Below are 21,915 nucleotides of genomic sequence, written 5' to 3' on the forward strand. Positions count from 1 at the left end.
GCAGCCTGAAGTTGGCCTGAGCGTCCGCCAGCTCAGTATCCATACTGCCCTTCCAGGCGGTTCCTTGCAGGTCCCTGCCTGTGCTAAGAGGCGCCCTCCACGGTGGGCGCCGCCGTGAACACCGCTGTCAGCGTCAAGAAGTCTGAGGCCTCGCTAGCCTCTTCCACCTGAATCCCCAGCGTCCCAAGAACTGAGGATCGAGCTCAGAGTAAGTATTTCGTATCCAGCGAAGGGCTGACTGAGAGCGACAGGAAATGGGAGCTAAAGGGCCAGGCTCAGTAACCCGTAGTTTCTTTGTAGGAGGGGACTTGGGGAAGGAGAGACGAGTCCAGGCCCTTGTGTTCACCGTGGTCTCCATTTCTGTGGCCATCGCGGCGGCCGGGCCAGGGTGAACAGAGTTCCCCTGAAGACCAAAAACGTACCAGAGGGGGTGTGTGTGTGTGCTCAATCCCCCGTGGTGACCGGCCCGAGGCACCCGATTTCAAAGGCGATGGACAGCCACTCCACGGGAGCCCTCACACATGCTCCATGGGAGACGTCGAAACGCCTCTTTTGAACACTGGCAAACACCCCCTCCCACCCAGCGGCGACGGGCACGTGACAGTCTTCGGGCTCTTGCAACTACGTGGAAACTTGGAATAGGTCTGCGGCTGCACACAGCTGGCCGCCGGGGTCCCCGCACCCCGCCCTGCTCGTCACGGCTTGGGCGCCGCGCCACCTGGAGCAGGGGCCCCGCGCGGCCGCTGCACCGCGCCGCCCCTGCCCAGCGCCGCGGCTTTCGGGCTTCCGCACCGCCCGCCGCGCCCTGCCCGTGGGGAAGCAGCTCCCGAGGCGGAGGCAGCGGCGGCGGCCCCGGCTCGGGCCCTCAGGCCCCAGCCATGTGGGACCCGAGGGCAATTAGGTGCGTACGCGGCGCGGGAAGTGCGGGGGAGCCACCGGCCTTCCGGGCCCCGCGCCTCTTGCTGGCGGGAAGCGGCCGCGCGCCGGGGCTGGCGACCCCAAAGGCAGAGGCCGAGCTGGCCATCCCCTTGGGTCCCGCGCTCATCCAGGTGCAGACCCGGGCCTGTCGCACGGGGTCGGGCGGGGGGGCGGCTCCAGCCTTCCGGGCCCCGGGGGACCAGGGCGCGCGCTGCGACAGAGACTGCGGTGGCGCGCGGCCTGCCTCCTCCCCAGCCCGGGACCGAACCTGCGGCTCCGGGGCGCACCTCCCACCTCCTGCGGGGGACCTTGGGGCACCAGCTCGTTTTGATGAGAAGACTTGCAGACGCGCCCCCGGGCACGCACTCAGGCTGGCCGGCGCCCGAGATTGGGGCGGGATTTCGGGGAACTTGGAGAGTGGCCGCTTTTCGGCAGCGGGAGGTTTGCGATTCCAGCCCCGGGAAGGCCTCTTGCCCAGCCCTCCCGATCGTGAGCAGGGCTTGCCCGAAAGAGGCTGCACCGTCCACGGTTTTCAGCTAAATGATCCTAGGGCGGGGGTGCAGCAGGAGCCCAAGGCCAAGAAGGGGAGTCCCCAGAAGCCCAGGCTATTGCTTTCGATCGTTTTCAAACGTGGTCTCGGAGCTGGTAGCCTGGGGGACACACTCCGCCCCACCCCCCACCCCTCGCTGGCGCGCACTCACAGGAAGCCCTGAGCATTTGCAGCGCGGCTGAAATAGTGCCTATCTTTCTGCGTGAGGGCGGGCCAGCCCCCTTCTCAGTTGGGGTTGTTTCTGAGAGGCAGCAAGCTTTGGTGCTTTTTGGTGCACATTTTTCAGGAGATGGGCAATTTGAATAATAAAGAAAATAATTTTTAAAAGAGGAGAGAGAAAGGGGGCCCCAGGATGTCTAGTCCCAGCCCACTTGCTATTAGCTCAATCAATACTTAGCTGGAAGAAATATCAGGGAGCCAAGGACCTTGCACGCCCAGCACCCAGGTTCTCCCTACGTTGAACCTCCCAGGTGGCAGGCACCTTTCGTAGGCAAGGTTGTTACACAGATGGCTTGGTCTTTTGTTGAGCATCCTGTTTTGAACCTGATAGGAAGTTCTACCACCTTGAAGGAGAGTGAGAAGTTTGTTTCAAGTGTTTGCCAGCGAGCAATGTTTTGTGGAGTTGCAGGACGGGTGCTTGGGTTCTCAGCATCCTTTGCTGGACCTTGCATCCTCCACGGGGATGGTGGTCGGGTCCAGGGGTGTGGCATTCATCCCCGGAGTCAGACGGCGCTCCCTCAGGCCTGTGGGTTTCTCAGTCCCCTTTTGACCAAGACTAGCAATAGAGGCCACATACACATATAAGTATAAAACTCAACAAGAGCTTCACAGTATACCTATTCTCTCTTCAGGATGAGGCACAGTAATTTTCTGTTGTGTTGTGTTGTTTTGTTTGTTTTTAAAGCTAGTCATAATCCATTAGCTTGAGGCCTCCAGGGGTGTCCATCCTTTTGGCGTCTCTGGCCGACACTGGAAGAAGAAGAATTGTCTTGGGCCACACAGTAAATACACAAACACTAATGAAAACTGATGAGCAAAAAAAAAAAAAAAAAAAAAAAAAAAAGGTTTTAAGTAAATTTACGATTTTGTGTTGGGCTGCATTCATAGCCATCCAGGGTCACCGGTTGGACACCCCTGGAACCGGTGTAGGTGGCGATTGTAGGCTCTCTTTGGGACATCTCCAGAGAGACTGAGGAGACATCAGCCTTTCCCTGGGAAGGAACTTCAGAAGGGAGGAGATGGTGTCTTGGGATGGAGGCTGATATTCATAGTTAAATAGGGGAATTCCAGCTCAAGTAATGAGACCACCACAGGACGTCGCTGTGCAGTTCCTACCAGTAGCGGCTGCAAAACCAGGCTTGGGGGGTGCCTCAGGTTACTGTGGTCATCTGCCCACACCGACCTGCCTGCTTGCCATGAGCCCAGTGGGGCCTTGTGTGAATGCTGGGTGTTGGGGGTGGAGGGTGGGGGAAAGAATAATGATTCCTTGCTGTTGTGCCTTTCTTTCCCTCCCTCCCTCCCTCCCTCCCTCCCTCCCTCCCTTCCTTCCTTCCTTCCGTCTGTCCGTCCTTCCTTCCTTCCTTCCTTCCTTCCTTCCGTCCTTCCTTCCTTCCTTCCTTCCTTCCTTCCTTCCTTCCTTCCTTTTTTGAAGAAGAAGGAAGGGAAGTGCTGCAAGGCTGCCGCAAACTCTGGATTCATAAATTGGAAAGGAGATTCTTTAAGTCTCTGCTCAGAATTTCACACCTGCAGTGTCAGGAGCCAGCCCATGAACATTTTATGCATGAAGAAACTGAGGCTTGTCTCCTGTTAGTCACTAGTAATGCAAGGGGATCCGGCATTAGATGCTGGTCTCCTTGACTTCCTAGCCCATGGCCCTGAGGGACCAAATAGAGACTCTGCCCTTGTGGGATTCTTAAACTTCTCTTTGCTGATCTCTTTTCCTGTGGCTGACACCAAAGGCCCATTACTGTGGTATAGTCCTTCTTATTATTTTAGTTTTGTTTCTTGGGATGAAGTTTCTTTCAGCAGTCAAGCAGAGCCTGCAAGCCCCATGTTTGGGTGGGGTAGATAAAGCGATCCCCAGGATGTTTTTAAGAACTGAAGTGGAGGTTGGGGTGTGGGCCTCCGGCCTTTGTCACGGAAGAGTGTAGCATTGTTTTAATTGACCTTGAGGAATAAGTTGTTCTCTGCCTTTTCAGATGGGGAAGTGGAGCTGACAGGTCAGTGCCTTGTCTTGGGCTTCCCAGCAAGTGACGCCCAGTCGCGCAGACTGTAGGCTTGTGGCTTTTGAACAAGTTTCCTTAGTGTGCAGCCTGAGGTTCTTAAGGTCAAAAAAAAAATCCTTGCTGTAAGAAATGAGAAAGGAATTTGGGGGAAAGTTGTCTCCGTAGCAAAGATGACGCTTTAAGTCACAGCAGAGATAGATGGTGGGGACAGTGGCAGGGGCAAGGAGAACATTCAGGTTTAAAAATATTTTTAAAAATATTGAACCAGGTAAGCAGGCATCTCTGGAATCCCAAAATGCCACAGTGCCTAAACCCAGATCAGTGTGCTTCCTTGGGTCAGCAAGGTTGTCCACTCTGCCTGATCAGACATTTTTCTTGGTCTAAATTTCTTAACTAAGCATTGCGTCATTTCCTTGTTTTTAAGCATTTATTCTTTTCCTCGTTTTTAAGCATTGCCTTATTTCCTTGTTTTTGTGGGAAATCTGGAAGCGTGAATGAGCCTTACCTATGATACCTTGACCCAGTTTACCTGAATCCACCCCGTCTCTGGCCTGGGTGTTGCAGTAGCGGTGCCCTCCCGTACTCCCTGTAGCGTGTTTGTCTGAGCTCCTGCGAGCCTAGTGAGCTCCGGCGACTCCTGCGCGGCCCTCAGAGCCAAACTGTGTGTAGGTTTAGCTATGTGTTTGAAGTTCTAAAGGCATTTAGAGTGAGATGCTTTTCATTTTTTTTATGCGCTGGGCCCCGCAGAGGGGGCAGGATTTGGAATGGGGCAGGGTTGCTGTTCCTTGAGAATGGCGATAACCTTTTGGAGGGATAGGGGTGGAAAATTGTCCCCTTCTTCCCCGCTAGGTTCTTTGGCTGTTGTAATAGTTAAATTGGTGGAAGATAGATTAACAGGAGAATCATAAATTTCATTTTGTATGTATGTGAGGCCCATAAAAATATGAGACTCAAAGAAGTGAACAAAGCAAGAAGCTTTTATACCTTTTAGACAAAGAAACAGTAAGTTTGTGAAAGAGTGACAAGACAAAGGGGTTTGTGTTGGGGGTAGAAAATTGAGAAGAAGTAACAAGGTTTGTTTGTGTAACCTCTGCCCCAGATTCCCAGCCTGTGGTGGTAAGAGTGCCCTCTGCCTTCCCGGGGTAGGGAGAGTTCCTTTCACATGGATCTATCTCACAAAGGAGCGTCAGAGTGTCCTTCTCGCACTGGCTGTTTCTCAGTATCTTTAATTCAAAATAACCAATACACCAAAGAGACATTTTGGGGTGTCATATTCTGCTCCCCTTTAGAGGAAGCCAGGCCATTTTGGAGGAAGCTGCGCAATACAGAGAATACAGAGAACCACAGTGCTGTAGTGGGCAGTTTGATCCGCTGTGACAAGGATGCCCAGATCATAGCCGTGAACTGGGATAAGCTTCATGCCCAGCTGTGGCCTGCAGGGCACTCTGTCTCCCGTGGGCCAGCTCATCCTCTGTCCAGCAAGGTGCACTCTACCTGGAGGCTCAAAATTTGGTGACTCCCAGGGCTCACTCAAGTCTAAACTCATTGGCCAGGGACTAAGGTTCTGTCTAACACGCCTTTTCTTCTCCCCTCAGTGTCTTGCCTCTTGTCACCTCTTTTTGCTTTTTGTTTTCCAGGGCAGTGTCACTTTTCACAAAACCCAGGGCCCATTCCTATGGAGGATGTCAACATATAAGGCCTAGGCACTGCTAACGGTGACAGAACAGAGTTAATGCCAGGCAGGCCCATGCGAAAGGATCAGCGGAGTTGCAGACAGGCACTCCAAGAGAGTTCCCAGCCCCTGAGTCCTTCCCAGGGGGAGGCACGGGAGGTCAGTTATAAGCACCTAGACTAAGGAAGGGAACTTGTAGCAGGCAGAATGAGGGGTGCTGGGAGGGAGAGACGGACATTCTGGGTAAAAGGAGCCCCGGCTTTTTAAGAATAATGGTGACCAAAAGGGCTTTAAACATCAATATTATAAAAATAATAGTAATAATAATGATAATTTAATAAGAGTAGCAGTAGTTGATCATGTGCCAGGTTCTATGTTAAATGTGTTTCATATATTTTACTTAATTCTAACAGAAATATTGTGGACCGGGCTGGGGTGGCTCAGTGGACTGAGCGCCGGCCTGGGAACCAAAGGGTTGCAGGTTGGATTCCCAGTCAGGGCACATGTCTGGGTGGTGGGTCAGGTCCCCAGCACAGGGCACGCGAGAGGCAACTACACATTGATGTTTCTCTCCCTCTCTTTCTCCCTCCCTTCCCCTGTCTAAAAAGAAAAAAATAAATAACATCTTAAAAAAAGAAAAAGAAAAAAATATTTTGAGTAGTCCCCTGCACTAGAATGTAAACTTCACGAGTGTTTTGGGCCAGTCTTGCTTGCTCACACGTTCCAGGAATCCAGCGGAGCACCTGGCACTCAATCTTTGTTGATTGACTGAAGAAACGGGAGTCTAGCCATGGAGGCGATACTGTCTCTGTTTTCCAATAAGGAAATTGAGGCCAAGAGTTCAGTGAATTTGGTAGCTGACACCAGGCCTGGAAGAGGTAAAGTGAGGCTTGTTCCCAGGCTTCTAGATTTTCTCTTCCATCAGGGGGACACATTCACGTCCTTCTGTCCTCCTTCTGGCTCTGGCCCCAGCCCTGTTACATTGCTGGGCAAAGGCATGCGAGAGGGAGGCAGCCAGATGAGTTTGGGGTCACGTGGCTACAACACTGGGGCACAGAATATAGGAGAATGCTGGAAAGGTGGTTGAGGGTGTGTGTGTATGTAGGACTTAGAATGGGAGTCTGAGCTATTTGGGCTTTATTCTACATGGAGTTAGGCGCCATGGAAGGTGTGTGTGCGTGCGTGTGTGCGTGCGTGCGTGCGTGCGTGCGTGTGTGTGTGTGTGTGTTTAACAATTCTGAGTTTTATTTAGAAGGCCTGAAGTGTAGATGAATAGATCTTTCCATCTGGCCACTTTTTTCAAGGCCAAGACCAAGGCCCTGTGCTTCAGGGAACTTGTTAGCTAGTGTTATCACTGGGGCTGGAACATAGATTTGCCCGGCACTGCTGAGGGGCTGCCCTTCAGGGGTCCCTGTCCGGGAGAGACTGTTCTGTGTCTGGGGATTTCCAGGGCACCTCTGGACCCCCACCTGCCCTCCACCGTGCCCCCTGTCAGAGTGGATGGTGTTTTAGCCTCTTTGCTGGGTTTGTCTTGCCCTTCCTTCAGATCAAAGGAGAGGTAGATTATTCTGGTCTTGAGGGTGGGAGGTGGAATGGAGGCCAACCGGCCTTTAAAATATGACAGGGTGGCCTGGGGAGGGATCTGGAGGAGAGGATGGTAGGGCTGCTATTGCTCAACTCCAGTTCTCTTGTGAAGGGAAAAGCACCTTTGTTCCCAGGGCTGCCGTAGGAGGGCTTTGTGCCCTCTGGGGCTGCTCCAGACTTTGTAAACTTTATAATCATCTATAGCTCCCAGGTGCTTTGGGGGAGAGTGGAGAATATGACAGGAATGCGGTACTTGAGGGGCAGCCTGGATTTAGCACAGAGGCTGAGTCAAGACTTTTGAGCAACCTGTGTGGGCTGATCCTTAACTCCCTCGTTTGTCTCCAGGCAGAGAGGGGAATGCCCCCTTTCTGGGCTTTCTCTGGGTTTGCTGTTGCAGGGCTTTGATTTTAATCTTAAAAGGCCATTCTTCACATTTTCTCCAGCTGCCCTCACCCTTTGTCCGCCTCATCTCTCCCAAGGCTTGTGAACACTGAGTTTGGTACAGACTAGGGTGTGTGCTTTGCTTGGAGAAGTCCCTTCACCTTGATTAAACCTGTTTTCTCAGGGGAATTTGATAACGATTATTCATCTCTCACTGGCATTGTTAGGGACATTAGATGAGAAAATACCCAAGAAGGGTTTTAGTATATAGAACATAGTAAGTACTGAATAAGTTTTACTCGTTATTATGCAGCTGCTTCAAACTATACTTATTCAAATAACAAAATGGAAAAATGCCCGTCTGTGGCACACACTGAGGAGAAATTGTGACCATCACTGGTCACCGACTGGGAAAAAGTCTCCTTATGACTTTTCTTTTTGGAGGTCAAGTGATCAGGACTTCACTGCAGAATCAGGAGTTGAAGTGGACCTATCATTGCCCTTTAGTGCTATTTCTTGCACATCTTCCAGAGACCTGGCGAGGTTTTAGGGACTTGGATCTGCCTTTCAAAATCCAGAGGGTCTACACACCGTCCAAGTCTAAAATGTGCTTTAAGGTTCTTAGCTCATCCTTCCTTGAGAATGGCTTTCTTTAGTCCAAGTTTACTTTTTCCCCCTCTTTGGGGGGAGTTAAAATATTCCTTCTTTTGTGAAATTACAGGGAGAGAAGATGGTACACTTTTTAAAAAATGTTATTTGGCGAAATAAAGAGTTCCTGTAGATTTCTCCTTTGTGTGTGCAGATGTTCTACTTGCCAGCCTCAAATGGATCTACAGGATTATTCTTTGCTTTGAGCATTTCTGCATCTCTAGGACTATAATTTCAAACGGGAATGTGTGGCACCATTTGCTGACCACTGAGTTCTCAACAGGTGCTTATGAATGTGTAAACATCTCTCTCTTCTTTGTTTTCCCAGAGTAGCCAGCAGCTTTGGCAGTTTTATTTTGGTTGGATCTATCTGGTGGTTCCTGGCTTGCACTTTGTGTGGTTGGCTTTCATTAAATCTGTGTCCTCCAAGAGAACAGCTGACAGTTCAACATTTCTTGGCTTTCCAGGAGATGGTCAGAAATCCAAAACCACCAGTGGAATTACATCCCCCCACCCAAACATTTCTTCCTTTCTGATTCCTCCAGCTTCATCGCCTGCCTCCGATAAGTAAAGAGTGAGCCAGAAAAATCACTTATTCATGCAACAATGCTGAGCCCTCGGGTTGCAGAAGTAATGAGACTTAGTTTCTGCCTTAGGAGCTCAGTCCGCTGGGGAAAGCAGAACAGCAAACGTCTAGCATGGAGCTTTGGAGACCTACCGTAAGGGGTGGGGGCAGGAGAGCCCTGATAGAGAGCTTGTTCAATGTGAAGTGGGAGAAAGAGGTGGGAGAAAGAGGTGCAATCGGCAAGCCACTGTCCTTTCCTTTCTATGGAGTGAAAGAAAAGAACTACTTAAGCAACAAGAGGAAAGTTCTGGAAGGCTGCTGATGTCTTTGGTAATTAGGGAAGGGGCCGGGGAGCAGCTGGGCCTCAGGGGCAGTGGCGTCCCTCTTTCTGCCTCTCCTGTCTCTGGGTCTTGAATTCTCTTATGCCAAAGTGGCTTTTTTGCAGGGTAGAGGCACGGCCATCTCCTCCCAAAGTGCCAGTTCAAACGCTCCTGCAGAGGGGCTTGAGCCTGCAGGTCTGACAGTAAGATCACACCCAAGGGCCCACCTCTGTGCACCTTGGCCCTCCCCCCGAGCAGGCCTCCGTGCTGAACTTAGTAGTCATCCCAGGGGGCAATTACCGTGGTGACTGTCCTCCAGCTGAAAAGGGTCTTCTGAGGCCTGTAAGCAGGTACTGGACCCTTCCTCCCAGAAGAGCAATCACAGGGAAAGACTTGGGGCCATGTTCAGATGTGCCAGCCTCTACCCCTCCCACCCTTCCTCCAAGGCCTTGAGTCTCACGGACTCTCTTAGCTACAGCTGCTTAACAGACTGGTGATTTCAGGAAAGCCCTGTGAAAACAGGAAAATACTAGGACTGTTTTTAGCAAATATTCTCTCTCTGCTGAGTCCACAAGGCAAAGGTTCTGTGCATGCTGCAGGGTTTACACTCAGGTTCTGAGCGGGACCACCACAGCTGACACCGTTGCCCTGAGCCATCGCAGACCAGGGGCAAGACCTGGGCTCAGGGCCTGGCTTTCCTGCCCAGCCCCGGTGGGGTGACCGGGCACCGGGGCGGGGCCAGGAGACCAGCTGGGGTTTCATCTCCCGTGCCCGCTCACCACTGTGTGATCCTTCCTTCCTTCCTTCCTTCCTTCCTTCCTTCCTTCCTTCCTTCCTTCCTTCCTTCCTTCCTTCCTTCCTTCTTTCATACTTGTATAATACTCTCCATGGGGGCTGCATTTTAATCTAATAAACAGGTCCCCTGTTGATGGGCGTTAAGGTTGGCCCCAGTCTTTTCTTATTCTAACAGTTTGACAGTGAATAATCTTGTATGTCTGCCATTTCCTGTGTGTGCAGTCAATCTGTAATATTGATCCCCAGAAGTGGAATTACTTGGTCAAAGGCCATATGTATGCGTCACTTATTAGAGATTAACCAAATTTTCCCCTAGAGCATTTGGAGGTGATCTAAAATTTGTACTATATTTTTCTTTGTGCTATTATGGTTTCTTTGTCTCAATGCTTTTTTTTTTGTTTGTTTAAGAAAATTAGATATTAGCTTGTGATAAAAGGCATAGATTTTAAGTATACTGTTCAATAAGCTTTAAAAAACTTATATACCTATATGGCCACCCCCTCCCAGTCAAAATATTGAACATTTTCATCCCCCTGAAAGTGCTTTTGTGCCCCTTTCCAGTCAATAGCGCTTCCTCCCTTTGATTTCTTAAATTTGTCAGAACTTGATCTGAGTGGAATCACAAGTGTATATTCTTTTGAGTGCGGCCTCTTTGGCCCAACGTAATGTTCTTTGATATTCTTTATGTTGCTGTGTGTGTCAGCAGCGTGTTCCTTTTTATTACTGTGAGTTTTAAAAATAATTTTATTTTTCAATTACAGTTGACCTTCACTATTTTATATTCGTTTCAGGCGTACAGCATAGTGATTAGACAATTTATGCTGTGGTTTGTTTTTTTTTTACAATAACATTTTTTATCCATTTAGAATGAATTTTGGTATATAATGTGTATTAGTTTTCTGTTGTTACCATAACAAATGATCCCCAACTTAGTGGCTTATAACAACACAAGTTACGTAATTATCATACAGTCTGCAGGTCATGCCTCTGGGTTACCCTGGCAGGTTTCACGTTGCTGAAATGAAGGCGTTGGCTGGCTGGGCTCTTCTAGGGTCCTCTCCCGGCTCGCCCCCTTTGCTGACAGGGTCCAGTTCCCCGCGGCTCTCGCGCGGAGGTTCCTGTTTCCTTCCTGACTGTCGCCCAGGAGCCTCTTGGTTTCCAGGGCCACCTGCTTGCCCCATCCCACTGCCCCTGCCCGCCCACTAGGCACGGGGCGATGGGGGTCTTCTCCATGCTGCCGTCTCTGCCGCACCTCCCCTGCCTTCCTTCTTCCCCGGGTCTCTCTCATTCCAACTCCGAGAAAGTTTTCTGCTTTAAAGGGTTCATATGACTAAGATTGGGATCACCAGATCATCCCGGTAGTATCCTTATCTTAATCACCTCTGCAACGTCCCTCTTCCCATGTAATATAATGTTTTCACAGGTTCTGGGGCTTGGGATGTGGACATTTTTGGGGGGAGGTGTCCATTATTTGTTATCACATGGTATGAAGGAGAAATTTAAATTCTTTTCCAGCTATCTAGCCAGTCACATCAACTGATTCATTCTTTTCCTATCAATTAAAAAAGCCATCTTTATCATGGCTGACATTCTTCTATAGTATATGTTATTTCTGTACACTCCGTTTGTTCCACTTGTCTCCTTACTCTCAGGTTACTGTCACACTTGAAAAATTAGATAAGTTTGAATGTGCGTTTTAAAATGGCAGAGAAGGTTTTCTCTTAATACTTCTCTTTTTATTAAAAATATCTTGGCTATTCTGGCTTGGTTATTCTTTTTGATAAAGTTGAAATTATTAATTTCTTTAAACACCCTGTTTTTTAAATGAAATTCTGTTGAAAATATACATTAATTCATTAATATGGAGAGGATTTGACATTTTATAAAAGTGAATTTGCTCAAACAGAAACATGTCGGGTATTTTTAAAAAAGTCAAGACAATTTTTTGAATAAAGTGGTTTTCTTTTTTATCCATGTAAGTCTTGCAATTTTATGAATGTTACTGGACATTCTATTAAGAGCTTTAAAAAAAAAAGCTATGAGAAGTTTATATATACCTATACTTATATATTTTTTAATTAACACTTTTCTTCTTACCCTAGTTTTTCCTTGAAAAATCCTCTCAGGTTGAACAGATACAGGTTATTTTATTCCTGTGTTAATTTTAGCCTATAAACATTAAATCGTAAAGCAGTGTGACTATAATCTGCTTTCCCAGGAGTCCCTTTTCTGCTTTTCTCCATGTAGTGAAACGTCCCCTATATGATCTAGACTTTAACCAGAAAATATGTTTTGGAATGTTGGCTGCCCGAGGGACAAGAATGAGTCAGCCTGAGATAAGTCAAGTCTTACTGTGACGTCCAGGGGAAGCTGGCCGCCTTAGCACTCCTGAACAGCTACTCAGCGGGGTACAACTGGAATAGTAGGACAGAACTATTTTATCCCCCCCCCCCCCAAATAAAATAACCAAGTTACTGTATGAAATCATGTCAGGAAACTTTCTTTGCTCTTGATTTATAAGGTCAGCAGCAGTTTTCTTAGATGGTGCCTTGGCTTTGCAGGTCTTTGTTAGTTAAGGGGATAAGTAGAGAAACTTAAGGTTCTGTGTTTATGGGGAAGCTATGGAGCAGCGAGTTAGTTTCCAGTTGTACACAGGATGATTGGAGGAGATATGGCTGGGTTCACTCAGCACAGCCTGGGACCCCACATTCTATCCAAAATATGATGCAGAAGTAATTCCAAGAGAGCTTAGTCCCTGATGTCAGGTGTTGTTAATCTCTATGCATTAGACATTGTGTGGGATAGAAAGACGGCACGATGCTCAGTGGTGCGAAGAGGGAAGTACAGGAAACGTGATGCCCAGCCCCTGGACAGAGACCCTGCACACACCAAAACTGGGGGCCACAGCCCTCCTGTCTACCGTTCTCATACACAAGGGATGAAAGGCTCTGTTTCTCACTGAGTAGAAAAATAATGTTTCAGATGTTGCACCCAGGTCGCGAAGCTATCTAGAACTGCACTCTTCCAATGGAACTTTCTCAGTGTTGGTGATATTCTGTACCTGTCCTTTCAAGGACGGTAGCCACATGTGACCACTGAGCACTTGAAATGTGGCTGGAGTGAGCGAGGCACTGAAGCTTTCAATTGAATTTAGTTTTGGTTTAAATTAAAATGTAAATAGCCACATAAATGAGGCAGGCCTGGGGAGTCTCCCAAACCAATGGCTCCTGCGTGTTTTCCTGCTTTTCCCTGGGCTCTGTCCTCTTCCACTCCGTGTTGGCTTCCTCAGCAGGCTGAAGTTGAGAGCTGACGTCTGCATGTTTGGTGTCGAGATCTGCAGCCTCACTTCTACACCGGACACCGCCCCAAATGACAGACAGACTTGCTTCTGGAAGCTTGTTTAGAAGAGTGAGAAAAAAATGTCCCCAGAAACCTCTAACAAACACCATTCTAAGTGTAAGGGCCAAAACTGAGCCCCACACCCAGTACTGAATTAATCCCTGGCAGGGAGACAGAATTTGCTCATCAGACCCTCCTCAGGATCTAGGGGTAGGGGCGGCTGCCCAAAAAGCGAGCGCTCTGCGGGGAAGGGGAGGTAACAGAACCACAGCTGCGGTTCAGTGAGGCAGGAGTGACCACTTTAAAGGCCCCAGGATGATTTATTGTAGCAAAATCAGTAGTGTCCAAGCTTTCTGAGCTACAAATATTGTTAACTGATGTTCAGGGCCAATTTTCAAATTTCTGCCATAAAAGTTAACCTGTTTTTAGTTTTTACTGACACCATGTTGTCACTATGGAATCTAATAAGATCTCGTTATTTGTAAAGCCTCTTTACGAAATTTAGTTCCTGAGTTTATTATCGTTTGTGTGCTGTTTTGTTGACTAAGGGTTGTCGGGTATCCAGGTCAGAGTCCACCCCTCTCCCTGTTATCAAGTAGCAATATTATTAGAAAAAGAGCTAAAGTGGGTCTGGCCTGTGGTCATCTAGTGGTTACTTATTAAAAACAAAACAAACAACCCTTTACTTTTAAGATTGGGTCTGTTTGGCTAATATCTTTATGAAAAAGCACACAGCATCATTACTCATCAGGAAAATGCTAATTAAAATCAGGAGATACCACATTGGTTCAAGTTAAAAAGACTGATAATACCTAGTATTGACAAATGTTTGCAATTTATACTCCCAAGACACTGCTATTGAGAGTATAAATTGGTCCAGCCACCTGAAAAACTGGTAGTATCTTCAAAAACTCGACAGCATGCCATGCATAGCGATTCCATCCCTGGGCTGTGTGCTCAGATGCAGACATAAATTTACTGGAAGACATATGCAAGGGCATTTCTAACAACTTTGTTCATACTCACCTCAAACTGGTTGGTGAAAGACTCACCAACGTCTTTCAGTGGAATAGAGAAGTAAAATGTGGTATAAATCATGCAATGAAACACTGCTCAGCAATAAGATAACTGAACTATTCACACATAGCAACGTAAGTGAGTCTTACACAAATAATGTTTAAGGAAATTCCCACTGTGTGATTAGGAGGTTCAAGAACAGACAGAAGTAATCTACAGTTTAGAGATCAAAATAGTGATGAAGGTATGTTTACACAAGCAGGGGCAAGAGGGACCCTTCTGGGACCTGGGAATGTGCTATATATTGACCTGGATGGGGGTTACCTGGGTTAAAAATTCATCAATCTGACTGCCAAAGATTAGTGTATATAATGCACGTTACTGTTTGACCTCACTGATGATGTTAAAAGAAAAAAATTGGGCCTTTTCAAGGTAATAGGTTTGGACATCCCTGTTTCATATATCTTTTCATTAATATTGCATGTAATTGTTGATGTATGTTGTCCAACAATTTGACTATGAGACCAAATGCATTAGCTGCATAATGTCAGTATTTTTATGGTCAAAAATTACGCTTTGAGCACTGTAAACCATGTGCATATGGTGCCTTCTGGAGGACGTCTGTCCCCCTCTCCCCCCCATCCCCAGCTTTATGGAGGTATAATTGACAAATAAAATTGTTACATATTTAAAGTGTAAACAAATCTGATGATTTGATATACATATACATTGAGAAAGGATTTGGAGGATGATTTTTAAAAAATAATTGTTTATTTTTCAATGACAGTCAACATACACTATTATATTAATTTCAGGCATACAGCATGGTGATTAAAACATCTGTATAACTTAAGATTTCTCTGACTGGGGGATGGGGTTTGATTGCCATCTTCTCAGTGGGGCCAGCACATCAGCGTGGTTTTGTGAATTAGTATCTTGGCCGCCTTCCCTTTCCTGGATATGCATGTAAGTCAGTGCTCCCAGGAGTTGGAGAGATTTTGGAACCCTGCCATGTTTTGGGCAGCGTGGCATAACAGAGCACATGCAGGGAAAATAAATAATTTTTATGTTAAACTTGGAGTAGAAATACAAGTCTGGAAAATATTCTTCCTTTCTGGGTTTTTAGTTTTTAGTTTGTTTTTACTGTAAAAAATTTTTAAAGTGGCAAAAACCCCCCACACATAACATAAAAGTTACCACCTTAGCCATTTCATGTCACAGTTCAGCAGTGTTAAGTGTGTTCACATTGATGAGCGACAGATCTCCAGAACTCTTTCGTCTTCAACACCGAAACTCTGTGCTTAGCAAACGATAACCCTGCCTCCTCCCCCCAGCCCCGGCAGCCACCTAGTTTTTGTAGGTGGCAGCTCTTCTGCTGTCTGTCTCTATGAATTTGACTCTTCCGGGTACCTGATGCAAGTGGAACCATACAGCATTTGTCTTTTTGTGACTGGCTTATTTCATCTAGCATATATCCTCAAGATGCACCTATGTTGGTAGCATGCGTCAGCATTTCCTTCCTTTCTAAGGCAGAATTCTGGTGTATGTGTATTCCACATTTTGTCTTTCCATTTATCTGTTGATGGATCTGTTGTTTACTTTCAACATTTCTTTATTCCTAGGGCAGTGTTTCTTACTTTTTTTCATTATAGCCACCCTCTAACCATGTAACCCTTTCTTTTTTTGCTAATACTGCAAATTTTAACACCACAGAAGCACTGTATATCTATTTGTATATTGTATCTATATCTGTGCATTGTGCATAAAAAGAATAAAAATTTTCACTCCTCTAGAACCATTTTTCACCCCTTTGGGGCATGATATATCTCTCTTGAGAAGGCACACTGTAGAGAAAATCACTTCCAGACTACCGCATACCGAGGGAGCCCCAGACTTGCTAAAGATCCCGGTAATGAAAGAAATGACACTTGAAGAAAATTCTAAATTCACCTCTGGTCTCCCTTTTCCTGCTAACTCACTCAGCCTCCCCCATCGTGTGTCCTGCCCCTTAAACAGACCAACAAACCAACAAATAGAAAAGGCAACTTTCTGACTTTGTTTTGGTTGCGGTTGAGAAATATCTTCTCCAGGCCTGGGATAGGGATAGTGTCCTCTGTTCGAGAGGGGAGAGTGGCTCTCTGTACCGGCCGCTGCCTGCCCACCCTACCCCTGCACCACCGCTGTTGCTGGGACGCTGTAAAGGGTCCATGACTGTCTGTCTGTCTCACAGGATGTATTTTCCTATAGACGATACTTCTACTTGGTGTACCCTTGACAGTCACAAGTAACCCATTCTCAGACTTTCATGTGTTTCCCTTAATTATTTACTTCACAGAGCATATATAACAGCCCATTAGATGCAGTGACATCAGAATGGTTCTTCTCAGGGGCTAGGCTGAGCGTGTGTGCACAAGTTCAATATTATATGCATTTATATTTGAAACCAAAGCTCCTATTTCTGTATTGCAAAGTAAAGTTTGACTGAAAGCACTGAAGTCAATTTTTCCTGCACTTTACTCCCGTGTAGTCCCATCAGCGACTCTTACTGACTCTGCTTCCTGAGTTTGTTTTACATTGGCCTACTTCTCTCCACCTGGCCCGCAGCCAGTATAAGCCAGTTCTTGTTAACCCCCAGCTTAAAACCCTCTAGTGCTGCACTGTCCAGTATGGTAGCCCCTAGTTACTCACACATGACTATGTAAGTTAAAGTTAGTTAAAATTAAATGAAATGAAAGATTTAGTTCTTCAGTTGCACTAACCATATTTTGAATATATAATAAGCCATAATCGCTAGTGGCTACAGTATTGGCTAGTACAGAATAAATCATTCCCATCCTCACAGGAGGTTTTAAGGGACAAGGCTCCTTTCCCAGTCACCCTTACGATGAATTCCAAGATCTTCTGATGGCCCTCAAGATCCCGGGACGTCTACTGATGCAGCCCTTACCGACTCCTCCAGCCTCACTTCTGTCTGCTACCCACCTGACATCTTGAACTTTGAAGCTCAGAGTCTTTGCATATACTGTTCCCCTTGCTTGGACACCAACCCATACTTCACTTTTAAAAAAATATAGATTTTTTTTTTATTTTTACTTTTAGAGAGAAGGGAAGAGAGGGGGAAAGAGAGAGAAACATCGATGTGAGAGAGAAGCATCAATTGGTTGCCTCTCATATGTGATCTACCCAGGGACTAACCTGCAACCCAGGCATGTGCCCTGACAGGGAATCAAACCAGTGACCCTTTGCTTTGTGGGACGATGCCAAACCAACTGAGCCACGCCAGTCAGGACCTACCCATACTTTTCATTGGACTAACTCCTGATTTTCTGGATCTCAGCTTAAATGTCGCTTCTACGAGAAGCCTGCCTTGCTCCCTATAATTTAGGTTGTATTCTTTTATATGCTTCCTTATACCATCTACTTTTTCTTCTTAAGAAAAACCTGTTAACTATAATATATGTGTGATGATTTAGTGTCCATCTCCCTGACACAGTCAGCTTCTCAGAGGTGGGGTAGTGGTTGTTCTTTCACAGTCAGCTGGCCCAGGCCTAGTACAGTGCCTTGCGCAGGATAGATGCTGTGTTAGTATTAAGATTGGAGTGTTCTGAAGGTTACATGTGTGTCGGGTGAGTGTGTGAAAATTTCATCAACAGGCATAGATTTTAAAACACCCAAGAGACACTCAATATTAGGTAGATATTTATGATACTTACTTTTTGTTGGGAATGAGTTTTCGGATGTAAATTTTACAAGGGCAGTTCACAGCAGGACTTGTCAACTGGTTTTTAAATCACCATCTTGACTTTGGTGTTCCGTGTAGCTGCGGGTTAATGAGGTTATAATTGGGGCAGAATAATTCAAAGCTGATGGACGAAGGAGAGTGGACGGACGGGGACAGCCCCTGGTTTACGGCAGGCCGGTGCGAGCAGGCGGGTGTGTTTTCCCTTGTTCTATTTTTGTACCCAAGTGGGAGAGGCTTGGGCCTAAAACTTCATACTTCTCCAGAGGCCTTTTGATAGATTTTGAGTGAGTTTCTTAAGAAAATCCCTGCTATTCTCTTGCATTTGTCTTCTTTCCCCCACGGGGGGAAAAAAAGAGAGAGAGAGAGAGACAGAAAAGCAAAGAAAACAAATTGGAGCCCCCAGGATGAGTCTGACTTTGGATTCTTTTCCTGGCCGACTTCCTGTGGGGAGTAGGAAGGAGTCAGTTTTAAGACTTGTTCTCTAGCCTCGGTCTGGAACTATCTCTGCCCCCAGCATTCCACAGTTGATCCTGGATCATTGACTGCTTTTAGGGTCTTTTGAAAGGATTTTATTTTTTAAAACAAAACCACCAAAAACCAAAAAAGGAAACTAATTTGCTCTCAAGATTTCAAGTTGGACCCAGATAACCAGTGAAGGTAAAGCCTCCCTCTGCCCATTTCAGGCACGCCCAGCCCGCTCCTGCTGGCAGTTTTTGCTCTCTTCCTGCAAGTCCGTTGTATAATTTCCACGCGTCTATACACAGTGAATAACATAAACCACAACAGCCTGCGTCTGCTTACGTTCAAACTTGCTTCTTTCAAAATCTACTCAGTGCATTTGTGTTTTTCTTGCTTCTGCTTTTTTGGGTATAGCTAGGCAGCCCAGGACGCCTCCCCAAAACTGGACCTTGAATTCTCAGAGGGGCGTAGTGAAACTGACTGAAAGCCAATGCTGCAGCTGTGAATATGTCATGTACTTATCTTTTAGCTTTTGCACCGTTAGCAAAACCGAAGGTGCAGGGGAGTGATTGCTGGGTGCCTGCCAAGATATCACACACTGTAGTGATCTGACTGGGGTCTGACCTTTAACCTCTGTCTTTACCCTTTGGAGTAGAGTTGAGCTCCTGAAGTCAGGCCATTTGCGTTTGGACCCCAGCTCCACAACTTTCTGTGTGACTGTGGTAAGAAGCATAACCTCTCTTTGCCTCCAGTTGCCTGTATGTCAAATGGGGACACAGTCTGGCCTACTTCATGGGGCTTTTTGCAGGAATAAAATGACTCAGTGATGTAAAGCCCATGGCCAGTGCTCAAGCATATTGTCATTCTGTTAAATTGTTACTACTTGTATATAAAAATTTCATCTTAAAAATAGGCCACCCAGTTGTTAAAAAAAAAGACTCAACAACTTAGCCCTCTGTGTTCCAAAGCAGAGATAAGAGCATTCTTTCCTGTAATAAAAATGTAACTGTCAATAAATCCTATTAAGAAGTGAAAAGCTTCTATGTGGTTGGCAATTCACTTTCCCCTGTGACATGTTGGTACCAAAAAAAGGAGAATAATAAGTGCATGAATACATGTGATGTTTGCCCATATAGCATTAAGAGCTCACTCTTGGTTTCTATCAGAGCACAACCCCCCCCAAAGATTCTGAAGTGAATTGTTTTTATTCTCTTTGTAAGCATAGTGGATATATTTTGTGTTTGAGTTCTTCAACATTGACTTGACCACATTGATTAAATGTTATTTAAAATAGGAATTAAAACAATATGATACAGGTGTAAAAACAGGCATGTAGATCAATGGAACAGAGTAGAAAGGCCCAGAAATAAACACATGCCCATAGAATCAACTGATATATGACAGAGGAGCCAAAGTACACACCGGGGGAAAGGACAGTCTCTTCAATTAGTGGTGTTGGGAAAACTGGACAACCGCATGCAAAAGAATGAAACTCGACCACTATCTTAGACCACACACAAAAATTAACTCAAAATGGGTTAATGGCTTGAATGTAAGCCCTATACCATAAAATTCCTAAAAGGATTTAGCCTCCTTTATATAGATCTTGGTGATGAGCGTTTGAATTTGATACCAGAAAGAAAAGCCACAAAAGCAAAGTAAATAAATGGGACTGCATCATACCAAAAGGCTGATGCACAGCAAAGGAAACCATCAACAAAATGACAGGCAACCTCCTGAATGGAGGAATGAAACTATTTGCAAGTCACCTATCTGATAAGGGCCAAATATCCAAAATATATAAAGAATTCATACAACTCAAAATCAGAAGAAAACAATCTGATTTAAAAATGGATAGAACAGAATGTCTTCTTTTTTCCAAAGGAGACATACAGACAGCCAATAGGTACATAAAAAGATGCTCAATATCACTAATCGTCAGGGAAATGCAAATCAAAACCACAATGAGTGTTTGGATTCCTGGTCAGGGCACATGTCTGGGTTGCAGGCCAGGTACCTGGTTGGGGGCATTACTTGTAGTCCTTGTGAATTGTCTGTTGAGGACCTTGCACATTTTGGCCAGGGTGTTGGTCTTTTTTCACTGTGGAAAGGTATTACCAAAGAGGGCTTTTACAACCTCTGTTGGTTGTTAATAATGATTTCCTTTTTCTAGTCTGATCATGGCCAGTTTAAAAAATATTTATGGGACATACAGCTGGCAATATTTGAAAGAAAAACATCTTTTTTATTCTCTGGTCAATTGATTCTTTCGTTTGTTTTTTTTTTCATGTTCTTCTCAGCCATCTCTGAAAATGTGAACCATAAAACTGAGAGATCGTTTCATGAAAAGTGTGGGCGGAATTTCGCCTTCCGCCTTGTCTAAGAGTCAGGTGCTTCGTTCTGCTACAGCTCTGCCCGAGGAATGCAGCCCAGGAAAAAAAAGAAAATAAACAAACCCATTTCTGATAAGCTCATACGGGTTTAAAATAAGCCACCACTTATATCTGCACGGGTCTGCTTTCCCTGACCTGAAGCCCCTTGTTGAGATTTGAAATAATAAAAATACTAAGAATTATTATATATCCAAGAACTGTGTTGGTCATTGAGACCGCCAATAGATTAAGGTCCACGGCACTTGCAAACACCTGAAACATCCTCGTTACTTAAGACCTTCCCCACCACCTTCCTTTTTTCTCTGCCATCTTGGGAGGACATCTCTATGTCCGATCTGAAGGACGTCTCTCCTGCCCCCCCACCCCACCTCCTTGAGCCTGTCCGAGGTGGTCTCTTGAGGCCCCTCATGCGGGCAGGGCTGCAGCACTTCTCTCTGACTGTCCAGACCACACCAGAGAGAATCGGTCAGTAAGAGGCAGCCTCTGGGGCTGGCATTCAAATTTGTTACACCACGAATATCTAAGTACCCATTATATGTTAGGCCGGAGGGGTACGCAATGAGTCAAACGGAAGTCATGACCTGAAAGAAGCCTGTGTTTCTTGAGGGGCACAGACAAGTAGGCAGGCCATGGCAAATTCAGGGACAAATCTCAAGGACAGATGCTCTGAGGCTTATTTTGTGGTGTTTTAGGAAAGGGGGAGGATGGGCGAGGCAGTGATTGTGGCCCTGTGACTCAGTCCCTTGTTGTGGCTGTCCTTTGTTTGTTGTACCTGCCCCCGCTCCACTCCCTGTCCCCCCACCTTCTGAGTAGGACTATCAGCTGAGTTTTGCTTGTACTACTAGGTGATGGGGTGCTGTGGTCAATAGCAGAAACTTGAATTTGGGGTCTGAACCAGGGAATGCTCCTAGCAGACTCAAGGCAAATGGACATGAACCTTTTTGAGAATTGTTCCCAAGTCGGAATAATGTGACCAACGACTCCTTACAGGCCGTGGTGATTGGGTAAATGAGAGTGAAATAATGGTGCCAGCTCTAGGAACTGCTGCCACTTCTTGAGCCAAACTCCGTGCCAGCTTTCTGTTGTCTTGCACAGAGGGGCAGCTTCCTTGCTCAGTGCCCAGCTGATCATTAACACAGAATAGATGGCATCCCCCTTCTGGTCTCTGCCCTGAGGTCAGGAAAGGACTGAGGAAGAAATGGCCTCCTCAGACTCTTTGTCAGGTCCCATGGTGGTGAGGGGTGTTGTAAGGGTGTGCCCTGGACAGGTGGGCGGGGCCAGAGTGAACAAACTGCCTCTCCAGACTC

General features: G+C 46.3%; 1 protein-coding gene across 1 annotated transcript in view; it reads left to right on the plus strand.

The window, feature by feature from the left end:
- The first annotated feature begins 835 nt into the window (after positions 1–835).
- The window catches only part of TRANK1 (tetratricopeptide repeat and ankyrin repeat containing 1), an 89,533-nt gene continuing 68,453 nt past the window's right edge, over positions 836–21,915 (plus strand). Inside the window, exon 1 of the mRNA XM_054595765.1 lies at positions 836–901. Coding sequence (XP_054451740.1) covers positions 879–901 — 23 coding nt within the window. The 5' untranslated portion in view covers positions 836–878. The remainder of the gene's footprint in view (positions 902–21,915) is intronic.

Source organism: Pteronotus mesoamericanus, unplaced genomic scaffold, assembly GCF_021234165.1.
Source record: "Pteronotus mesoamericanus isolate MK-2021 breed Mesoamerican mustached bat unplaced genomic scaffold, CSHL_Meso_final scaffold_54, whole genome shotgun sequence".
NCBI classification, from domain to species: domain Eukaryota; kingdom Metazoa; phylum Chordata; class Mammalia; order Chiroptera; family Mormoopidae; genus Pteronotus; species Pteronotus mesoamericanus.